This window comes from Varroa destructor, unplaced genomic scaffold (genome assembly GCF_002443255.2).
Source record: "Varroa destructor unplaced genomic scaffold, Vdes_3.0 BEIS01000001.1, whole genome shotgun sequence".
Classification (NCBI taxonomy): Eukaryota; Metazoa; Arthropoda; class Arachnida; order Mesostigmata; family Varroidae; genus Varroa; species Varroa destructor.
Genome location: NW_019211454.1, coordinates 9,342,729 through 9,354,579, shown reverse-complemented (window position 1 = coordinate 9,354,579; position 11,851 = coordinate 9,342,729). Strand labels below are relative to the sequence as shown.

General features: G+C 40.1%; 1 protein-coding gene across 1 annotated transcript; it reads right to left on the bottom strand.

The window, feature by feature from the left end:
• Positions 1 to 328: 328 nt before the first annotated feature.
• Positions 329 to 10,741, bottom strand: LOC111253187 (uncharacterized). Its single transcript, XM_022812263.2, has 2 exons — positions 10,402 to 10,741; positions 329 to 2,550 (listed from the first exon to the last, which is right to left on the bottom strand). Exon 2 carries the CDS (start codon positions 2,097 to 2,099, stop codon positions 768 to 770), a length of 1,332 nt encoding a protein of 443 aa, XP_022667998.1. The 5' UTR covers positions 2,100 to 2,550; positions 10,402 to 10,741; the 3' UTR covers positions 329 to 767.
• Between the last annotated feature and the right edge of the window lie 1,110 nt (positions 10,742 to 11,851).

The following is an 11,851-nucleotide window of genomic DNA, read 5'->3' as shown; positions in this document are numbered from 1 at the left end:
ACTGAAACGTTCAAATCGAGATACTTGTCCTCAAGCAAGAACTTTTCCATCTTTTCCAAAGGAAAATCTTTTCCAATTTTAAGTAATTAAATTAATTATTTGAAATTAAAAAGAATCTTGAAAAATAAATCATAGATTAGGAATAAATAACAAAAGCCACAGTTAAAAACATCCTGTAAAATAAAAGGTTTTCTTATAAAGAATAAGGGGAAAAGTGGATTTTTTCATAAAAATTAGTATTATGAAATTTGTCTTCTATTTTTAAAAATAAATAGTAAACGTAAGCTACACAAAGCAGTTTCTATAATTTGTGGAGAAATTAAAAACAGTAGAAATAAAAAATATTAGAAAAGTATAGTATTTGTAAAATTAGATTTTAAGATAAAATTCCCTGAAAAAGAAATCCTATAGGTGAAAGACTTGCTGGTAATAGTTTTATAGAAATACAGAAAGATACAGCGCGGCGTCAAACGCTTAATGATGGAAAGTCACAACGAAGAGCTCAGAGCTGAGACTGAGTCAAATTTTGAAGAATGTTACAGCTGTTAGCCGTCAGAGCTGCCAGAAGATTCAATAATACGGTTTCTTTACCGTTGATAATATATTAGTGTGGTAGAAGGAATAAACTCCACAAACAGTCACACAGCAAATACTTTATTTTCTTCAGCAATTGACAAATATATACTATATAGATAGCGTCAAAATTAACACGTTCCTCGGTTTCATACGTAATAATGATAATATCGTTTATTTGCACACGGAGATTCTTAACGCTGTTGGTGAGCCTCTTGTTGACCAACTAGATAGCTCAATTGATCATCGTGGCGAGCACTCCGTTGTTCACTATCATGCTTTTGAAAGGTTCTCTTCCCCAGCTGTTCGTCTTGATACTGGGCGAAAGCTTCGAGGGGTATCCCCTGTAATGTGGGGTGGGTTGAAGCTGCTGCTGTGCCGTGACCGCCTTTTCCGCCATCTTTGTGCTGAACGCCGGCTAGTACTTGCTGTTGATATTGTGGCGGAACCTGGAGGCCTAACTGTTGGCCATCGTACTGTTGAGTATATTGCGAAACATCATTGTAGTTAACCTTGTTGTACTGTCTAGTGCCGTCGGTTTGTTGGTGATGATTTTGAAGGAGGGCTTTGCCTTGAAGGGTTTCACCGTTAGCTTGCTCGTGGCCTCTATTGTGGATTCCGTGGGTACCCACACCCTCGCTTGGATGACCCCCCTGGTGATCACGAGATTGAGACGCTAAATGCTGGACAGCGTGCGTGTTGTGTCCTGAGCTGCCGTGTTGTTCTTGGGGATGTTGTTGATGATGAGGCAGTTGCTGAGCCTGCTGGTCGTGTTGTTCGGATAAATGCCTTGTACCACTGATATGTCCTGGTAGAGGAACGTTCCGTTGTTGGCTTGGTCTGAGAACAGGTTGGCCTGGCTGGCCAAGAACGGCAGCACCCTGGTTATATCCGTCTCCTCGTCCGTGTTGGCCCACACTCACTTGGGCTAAATCTTGCACGGGTTCGGGACCATGGTTATGAATACGTGAAAACCCAGTTTGTGGACCGTGTCCTCCTTGTTGAAGGCGGTCGACTTGAGGCTGTAGAGCTGCTTGGTCCTGGCTGAACTGTCCTGTCGCACCAAGCTGAGCATGGTTAAGTTCGGCCTGACTAATCTGATGACCTTGCTGACCCACTACATCTTGGCCAAACTGGCCATTTTGATTTGAGAACTCTTGAGGAAAATTGCTTTGAGCTGCCGTTGAGAAGCTTTGTCCGGCGCCGAATCCTCCTGGGGCGTAATTTCCCTGTGAGTCGAAGCCTTCTGCCCGTGCTTGAGAACCGAAGTTAACGCCTGGGGGTATCCCATATCCCATTAGCGAATTTAGGTTAAATTGAGGTCCGTTTGCCGATACCCTTTGAAATTGGCTGAAAGCGCCTTCCTCGAAGTCACCGTATGGCCCTGTGGAACCTCCGAAAGGGCCCGTGCTGAGGTGTTGATTACCAAATTGCCCCAGGCCAAACGAATTGAGCTGAGCTGCAACAAACTGTTGACTTGACCAAAATATGGCCATTAATAGGAGCATAGGCCTTCTTGAGATCATCGTTAGTGGATTTATTTTAATTCTCTATCCAATTTCGTATTTTCGTTGCACGTAACTATCAACACAGTTAGGCAGGCCAACGCAATTTTCAAGGTTGGTACGACATAGGTTATATCACGAGTTTCCTTGAAGTCCATTCACGTTGCCACACGGGCAAGTCACGTTTGACGTGCTTGAATGCGAGCAGAGACAAAAAACGCAACGTGCAAAACCCTGCTATTACAACGAGACGTCTTATAATATGGACGTCTTGAGCGAAATGCGTCCGAATAATATTCTGTTGCTTTAGACGAAACAATTGACTTAGCGTGGCTTCAGTAGGGGGCAACTCATGGCTATATAACGGACTAGAAACGACGCACGGCGTGACCAGCTTAAATAGAGTGGCCTTCATTTGGTAGCATTTAGGAGTGAGGGTGAACGTCGCAAATTTGGCTCGAATCAATAATTCCTTTAAGAGAACAGTTACCCACAGCCGGCGCATGACGTAACGGCAATGAATTAAAAGGTTTACAAGACAGCTTACAATAATATTAAAGTGCTCTACATGATGTAACTAGTTCTTTTCATATGTATATCTATTGCGAAGTGCAGAGTATGGTTTGTCCGTTTGACAAGTAGCAGGCGTTTATATGGTGATTACCTGATTTGCCCTTTGTTACCCGATACCCGTCCTGTGTTCTGAACTTGCCCATAAACGCGATGGACTGACATTGTACAAGTCAATAGATTTACGTGCCCCTTGAATACTGAAGATATTTAGCTCAATCTAGAAGACATTCTAATCTATATTTCAATTACAGATGCAAAAGGTCCCAGAAACATCGCAGAAGACGCATGGATTCATGTTGATAAATTTTACCCCACCTTTAAATATTAGCCCGAATAGTGTGCGAATGAGCTGCTTCGGTAATATATTTCAGCTCTTCCTCATTGCCAATAAGGGTACATTTGAATAGAGGAACGTGCTACGCATCGGATCGGGAGTAGAGTGTATGCAGACGACTATGGTATCTAATAGCCATATGTATAGGCAAAGTGTAACAGTACAGTAAAGGAGAAACGCATTGCTTAATGCTTTTGAGTCCCGCTCAATTGTCTCAAGTCGAGTAGGAAAGAGTCTATGATTCGAGCGATAGAAAATTTGCCGATTTTATCCGACCAAGCACATACGAAAGAACAATTGTATTCTATCTATATAGTATGCCCGTAGCCCATTTTCTTTTCTAAGGCATGCTTCAGGAAACAGGGTCATCGCTTGTACAGCTTCCATTGTATCCGAATATAAAAAAAGTTAGAGTTCAATAGTAGACATTTAAGCAGCTCACTAATTTTGCGATGATTTTGTCTCAGGATTATTCCATATACAAAACCCAGCAAGACTAAATTAAACTTATATGCGGGATGGAGCACACGGTAGCGCCACTGACTCGAACCCAGACGGCCTTTCATTTTAACCTGGCTCAACAAGTATGAATTAATACGGCCGTGTACTTGCCAATTCGTTAGTAAAGTCAATTATTATACCTTATACTTTAGCATAGCTTTTCCTACCTAGAAACGAACCTTTTCAAGTTTAGCCCTTTATAAACACATGGATCCATTTGCTACTCCATGTGTGAGAACGAAGAAGCTTGTTCCCACAATCAATACCGATGTACCGATAATAAAGCGAAGTCTTGTATCGAAAAAGTCTGTGCCGTTTTCTGATCGCCTTCATTTGGACCTCGGCAAGCAAGGGCTGCAAGTTGGCACAACTGATCCATAATAACTTGTGTGCAAGAGTATAAATATGGCATATAATTAGCGCAAATCCGAATGAAAAATATCAAGTACAGAATATCTATGCTAATACGAACTCTGTGAAGGTTACGGTTCCTCACCATAGAATTGCAATGGGTTCTCCTCCACCTGGCAGACGTAAGTAACGTCCAGCAATGGTAAAAATTACGTGGCCATTACAGTAAAACAACTGCGGCTGATTTCAGCGTGAACGCAGACCTAGCAAACTACAATATCAGCTAATTTGTATTCGAAAAATATCATTATATAATAAATCGCCTGGCATTCAATTAGCAACAGGCGAGTTGGTCCACAGGGGGCGAAGCCGTAGATGATGTAATCACAGAGACAAACGGTTTTGTGGCGCGGTGTCGCTACAAATGCCAGCTTCGTAAAGAGAATCGTAGGCACAAAATAGGAAAAAAAATATGAGGTAGCCCGAAATGAACGGTCCATTAGCGACCGGTTGGGCCAGCAACATAATGTAACAACAAAGTAATAACAAACAGAGTAGTAACAAAGATGTGTATTGGCTCGTTGGCGCCGAAGGTTTTGCCAAAAGTTGAAGTTGAAACTACGCACAGATGCGAACAATGGCAGTTTCTGTTAAAACTATATTGAATCGGGAGAGTATCGGCCTTAAGTTTAAGTTAATAGCCATATAACGTGCGAACTGGGGTATGAAAATATTTCGTCCTCATAACCTCAATGCTATAGACATGTAGCTTAGATGTGCTGTGTTTTTCTACGAAAATATTGAAGTTAGTTTCATGGAGAGCCAGTTTCAACTGGCGAGCATCCGTGTAGTCTTCGAGTCAAATCTAAATATTCGTATGGCTAGCATAATTTAGCACGATAAGTTATCTATATAATGTAATAAAATTTTATTTTATAGGGGTGTTGTATCTACGGAAACACTTTCAAGAGACTCCCGACTCAAATTGGACACCTCCGCGAAGTTCCACCACGAAATGTCGCTAATTGGAACGGGTTCAGACTGTCTATCTGTATCATAATTACGCAAACACAGTCATCTTACCTGGCTATGTGACGTAATGATCAATAAAATACCTAATCAAAAATATAATCACTATGTCGTGTGGGAGAGACGAGTTTTTCGATATAAGTTAAGGTTCGAACGTTCAACTCGAAACGTTTAATTTGAAAAACGCTGTCCGGCTACTTGTAACTGTAGGGCGCGATATAGTGAATCAGAGTGATTAAAAAAGTTGATAGGGTGCGAGGCAGAAACTTAGTTTGCACTTGTTAAATACGCTTCTTCGTAGCCATGCTCCTATGCTATGTGACGAAGTAAATGTACCCGTACATGTGAACGTTTATCAATATTTATCAATACCACTCTATAGAGTGGTCAGGGGCAATGGGACCATTTTTGCGCTTGTGTATGTATCTATACAAAGTTATATCTACTTAGATAGCAACAATGAAGATATAACTGCAGCAATACGGAATTATTATACTACCCAAATGAAGACAAATCTGATCAATTGATAATGTTGGTCCTTTCCGCTGGTAAACATCAAATTCGAAGTCGATGTAACTGTTTTTTTTTACGAAAGTCAGCTCATTGGCTCTTAATTGTTCGTATTCTGCTACACAAGAAGTCGTTTTATGTCTATGATCATTATGCAAATATTGCCATATTTTTTTATTATCTAGCAAAATTTGATGCTTAGTAGAAGGTAGAACGATAACATTTCTCACAATGATTATGACTGCTTGGTAGACAGAATAATAAAATCGTTGAGTATTTAGTTAGTTTTTAATATGTTCAGCACTCGATAGCGTGAACTCCGCGGATATACCCTGTAGAAATTACCCCAACTGAAAATTGGAAGCTTTAATTAAGCTGTTCTTGTCAACGCGTCTGGGAAGCTGGAAAGGCGTTCGGCTCTTCTGGGTGTCAAGCATACCAAACCAATCTGATCGAAATAGCAAATCAATGTGGAGTAAAATCGGTGCTCCGCATTGGTTATGATTGTCACGCCAGTACCTCTCGTGCATCGTCACGTTATCTTCCGTTGTGATGTTAGACGGCCCAGCCACCATAACTATGCGACAAGATGTCGTGCCTGCAGCGTTTGTTACCTTGCTAAACCAGTTTTGATTGGATTACGACAAGTTATAGGCTTCCCGTTCGTGCAGCAATTGAGCACGTAACGTTAAATTATTCGCCAAACAAATAAATATTTAGAATGACCAGATGGATCTGATCAAGCAGTAATAGGCACAATATTAACTAGAGTTTTGTTATGAGTACTAATGTGTTAAAAATATCCTAGCTTCGAAAAATCGTTATATCAACAATCGAATTCTCAAAAAGTCAAATTTCGCGATTTGACTTTGTTCGTCTTTTTTTTATTTTTGCTGAGAAATTAACGGTTGATACATTATGCAGGCTAGACTTCACTGCTACGCTATTGTCCGGTGGCATGGGACTCTTACCAACTAAACCCTTAACTTCGTATTCGTAGGACCTGAACAAACCAACAGAGAATAGGAGCTCCCCAAACGAATATGAGTTTTTCGAATTAAGACCACCTGGTCACGTGATCGTCAGCTTACAAAGCGAAACGTCCGGTATCGAAACCGTTAGGCGTTATTTCGAACAGCTGGTCCGCCGCGCCAAACGAAGGATCTACACTCGGATTCGGAGCTAGACAACTATATATCCTTTTGTTTATAGGGTGCAGAAAAATACGCTTGCGTATGTTGCACGGAGGCTTAAGCTCACTCACTGCGCTAACCATAAAACCTTGCAAGCCCAGCAGGGATATATCTAATTTGCTCGAAACGAGTGCACACATACGTCACGTGAGCGTATTCTAAACGCAAAGCCATGTATATATTCCCCACATTTACTTATTTATCTTCTATTACTATGCACACAAGTCAGAACCACAAATAAGAACAGGGGTAAAAAGAAAAAATATTTGGGGTATATATAATCGTGTTATAAAGTATTTAAGATAGATTGATGTTCACTGACCTGTGAAAGCGCACACAGATTTATCTTCAAGGTCGGTTCTACGACGTTAACCTATCTAAGGAAAGCTTCTATGCAACTAACTCTGGCCGTTACTATATTTACAAATTTCTTTTAGAAATGTGTTTGTTGCGGTCTCCAGCTAAATAAAGCCAGAAGCCGTAGATGTAAGCCCCAGCAACCGCATAGACTAATTAAATGTGATTAAATATATGTACAAGTGTGATTAAATAAGGACACAAGAGTGTAGCTTCCTTGCAGTGGTTAGAAGTGTAGTAGACTGTTATAAGGCCGAATAATGTCCTGATGTTTAAATATTATCCTTTGTCACCTATGCTTATACGAAAAAAACCCTTTGGATGAATCCTGGTCCTCAAGATCTTTCAAATTCGTCGTCATTTTTCTCAAAATCAATGGAAGTTGACTAACCGCGTTTGTTATAGATATATCTTAAACTAATTACGTCAAGGCTGACGTCTTGCTTGGTTAACGAAACCTACCTCGTAGAGAAGCTGGTCGCGGTTTTCTTCTGTGCAAGATCTTTATCTAATTGGCACTCCATTAGTACTTTGGCATTAAGATCGCAAAATATCCTTATGGTTACTATTCTCTTTATAGTAAGTTTTCTCTTTTAGATTTTACTTATATAATTATTGGTTACTTATATAACTATTGTTCGATTTTTTGTCATAACGCCGCTGCTGTGAACAAAGTCTGCTAATTGCCTGACGCCATTAATACTGGAAGCGTGTATGGGTTCATGATATCGTAAAAATAAAAAAAAAAAAAGGCTGCTTGATATCATACCAAGAGACGAAGTGTTTCATAATTGTTATTAGTAAATTGTTAATGGTAATTTGTTCCGCCGTTTTTATGCATGTTTTCAATGTGCACTTCAAGGTAAGTTAGTTTCCTTTAAATTTAAATCGAGAACATTTCTCGAGAATCATCAAATCGAGAACAGTTTAATATAATTCAGTATCTGTGTGATGAAATAAAGTTCTGTCAAGACGTCCAGTTCTGCTCTTTTTAGTTTCTGCTGATTGAAATACAAAAAGGCGTTGTCGAAAAACACAGTTTGTTCTGTAATAATCGGACCTGGCATAAACGCCATGATAAAAGATGTCCACATAAAACCCAACAAAACATGTTATTCAAATATTTGAGGAATCACATAATTTCACAAAAAATAAATCAGCAAAAAATCCCGTTTTCGTCTTCGTCGAACAGGAGGACTAGGGGTAGTAATTGTTCTTATCTTGTGTTTCATACTACAGTAAACGGCTAAAATGTAGGCGTAAATTTGCAGCGGGCTTCTTCGGAAATATTGTGTTCTTATATTATCACAATTTTGCGTCGGATACACAACTTACGCTGAAATAAGCATCTATCAAAATACAATTTTGGCTTTGTGATCTGTAAGAAAAGCCAGAGGGACGAGTCCACCGAACAAAGGCCCTCTATTAAAAGTAAAATTTTACCCCCTTGGATATGTGCATTTTCCGTCAAGTTCTGCCCAGCCCTTACAGAAGCATAGAACCCGTCATGGAGGAAAGCGCGCTTCCTCAGAGGGGGTTTCGATGACTGACGCGTGTTAAGAGCCATTTGAAGTGCTTTCGGTGCTACCCAAATATACAACTAGATTTTTTTAGAGAGATCTTTAGGCCGTTATATAGAAACCCAACGTCCCTAACGATTAACGCTTCAGCATTACAAACGTTTCGATGTATTTTACGATACGCATAGGCCAAGTGACGCTAATCATGTATTTTGAACTATCGAAGAGCACTTAGCGGAAGCCACTTGACACGTTTCTAACTATCGCTACAATCTCTTTGAAGCGCTTGGTAAATTCTCCCCTACTTTCGACTGATTTGACTCATGCCGGCCTTAGGCTTCTAACTGTGCGAAACTAGATATTTCATAGAGATGTGTCTATTGGCTACAGGTTTTCGTTTGTCACGATGCGCACAGGTACCCAAAGTGCTCTGCTTTGCTGTTTGTGTCCATAACTCCTGAAATTACGGAAAAACTATGGATGCATGAGGTAGGTATAAGCTGGACAGGTTTGGAAGCAAAAAATGTTTTCTACTGTTCAGTGAAATGTGGGCCTGAAACAGGCCGGGTTGAAATCACTTCACATAATGCAGGTACAATTTAGTCAATTACACGTTCAATAGAAAAGGGCGCTGTTACAAAAAAAAGATTTCCGATCTGCTATACGTTATCGGATTGATCGTGCGTTCTCCTATAAGACCTTTGCCATATAGGATAAATAGTTGAAAGCCACATAGAGATATTAAGGGTACATTACTTAAATCAAATAAAAAAAATATAACTTTCAGGTGCCGGCCTATAAAGCTCGATCTATTTTATCTTTATGACAGCTCATTGATTAAGTCATTTCTACTTCGACCACAACTAGTATAACCAACAGATCGAGGGCATAATGTCTGACGTTTCCTTTCTGTGTGTCTTAATAGTTACGTAATCCATAAGTAGAATAGAAAAGAGTAACTGTTACTCTTTATCCTACCGGCTAGAGTGCATCCAGAATTAAGCGCCCCATTGAAGATGAATACTGGATATAAAGGACATAATAGTTGGTGATCTAAGAAAAGGAAAAGCAGTGGCGGTCTACTGGAACTTCACGATAAAATAGGTTCAAAAAAGGATTCGCTTCGAGGTCCGTTGCCGAGCAAGAATTAATATACGTTATTGCTATTTAAAAAGCATACACTGACGCATTCAGTCGACTACCTGCATTAAAACAATTGCTTACCCTATCCGGATAGACAGATATATATATATATACACTGTACTTTGGCACAATGGCTGAAAGTAATATTTATACTTTGCGAAAGTTAACATTTAGTCCGAAATTTCCTCGACAACATCTGGTAGAATTATATTGTTTGTGTTCTATTGTCATGTAAGCTCCACAGAGCCAATACCTTTCTGGAAAGTCTTCAACACGTCGATACTGTATTGGGAAACGTCATCCACAATTTACTAGACTAGAAAAACACATTTTGTTTTACGCGCCAATCAAGACCTGTGGCAGTTCATTTTCGTCCGAAAGCCGTAATGCCCCCTCCGCCTAAGGCATTTCTTGCTTGTAAGTCTGGCCCGCCATTCGTCCACTACTAGTAACGACCACGAATGGTTTTAACCTCCGACGAAATTTTTCTCAATTTAGCGAACAGCATCTTCGCAGGAACGCAATCGACCCATCTGACTTCCTAAGTAGCCCAACCCGCCTCCACTATATAGATCGATAGCCCCGGCTATAAAATCGCTATAGTGTTATAGGTTCCGAATAGCAGAATCACTGCGGTCCTCAACTCGGTGCCGATCAAGTTGGCAAATTGAAATGTACAGCGGTTAGACTACCTACAAACAATACCATTGAACATCATAGACAATCAAAAAGATCACGTCAATGTCGGCTAAGCCTAGATTTCTATGGCCAATAAATTTGTCTATAATTATTTATAGTAGTAAAGGTTTTACCTGATTAGCGTTGCTTTGCAATAGTTAGAAAAGCCGGACTTTTTAGTAGACAGTCACGCGTTTCGCATTGATTCGTTCAGGGAGTTCCTGATGAAACTATTTCGTTCGTCCATGTTGTCTGCCTCAGCTGGTAGCGACCTTCCAATGATTCAGCGAAAATCGACTTAATCATCATTTCGAATATTTTGCCGACGACCTGAGCTGGTTCGGTGGCTGGGCTGGCGTTGCTTATACAACAAGTAAAGCAGATCCGATCCCAGCTTCGTACTGGGCAGCGCTTTCAGTTTTTCGCTTGGATGGCTTACGACGTCCCGTCTAGTCGAACCTGGCGCCATTGTATCGTATCTAAAGCGGACACATGTAACACTATGTACACAAAGTTAGAAGACTATATGGCCCAGCCGCGCGGATCACGGAGCGGTAGAAAGTTAACGGAGCGGACGAAAACTGCCAAGTACTTAACGCTATTAATTTCGGCCTCTATGAAAAATTTTATTGTTACAACGAAGCCGATATTGATCTTCGGATGCCAATTCTTTTTTCTGATGGTGAGAGTTATAGACAGACTCAATAAGTGAGCCACTGCAGGCTGCACAGTGGTAAGTTAGAGCGAGTAGAAGTGTTTGAGGCTGGCTATGTTACTTATTTAGATGAGTGCTTTTTTTTTTGCCTATAACTTGTAAGTGGGAAAACTTGGCCAGCAGCATGTACAAGACTCGAATGTAAGCTGTGAATGGGTAAATTAAGTTGTCCCCGTTATAGTGCAATAGTAACTGTGTTGGCGTATTAAAATTAGGGACACGTGGCAACCCCGGCCCAATTTCGGACGTGCACATATTTCGTTTTATGCTGAAGTCTATCGTCTGAAACAACTCTGAACGACGATAGCAGATGTAGAACTCAAAACATTTATTCAAATACTGATTCGGGGTTTGATTGCGCGCATTGTTCGAAATGAACAGGATTGCCAACTGTAGCAATTTGTTCATATGGCAAATATTTATACTACTCGAGATGAACTTGGCGGATTATATAAGTTATTATTACTATACTACAATGGACAAAGGGTTTCGAACGGTGAGAAGGACTGGCGCTAATCAGCTTTACGCGACGCTAATGAAAAACAAAAATCACGTAGATGAGAGCTTAACGAGCGTGATCGAGTATATCTAGTATAATTTGAACAAGGTAAAGGGAGCTATGGTGGTAAAATTAGACCTTAGAACACTAGAGATTCTGAAGTGATGAACTGGTATTTTGCGGCACGGCTAAAGGTAATTTTAAACTTTTAGAATGAAGTAAAATACGTAAAATACGTATATTGACTAAACCTAACTGCAATATAAGATTGTATTAAAGACGATGCGTTTAGTTATGAAGCATTACCACACCGTCGTTGATCGAACATAAATAAATTGATTTACGATTCCATATACCTAACCAGATATAT

What these genes read in the sequence shown, in the direction of transcription:
- LOC111253187 (XM_022812263.2), bottom strand. Translation starts at nt 2,099, where the DNA reads ATGATCTCAAGAAGGCCTATGCTCCTATTAATGGCCATATTTTGGTCA.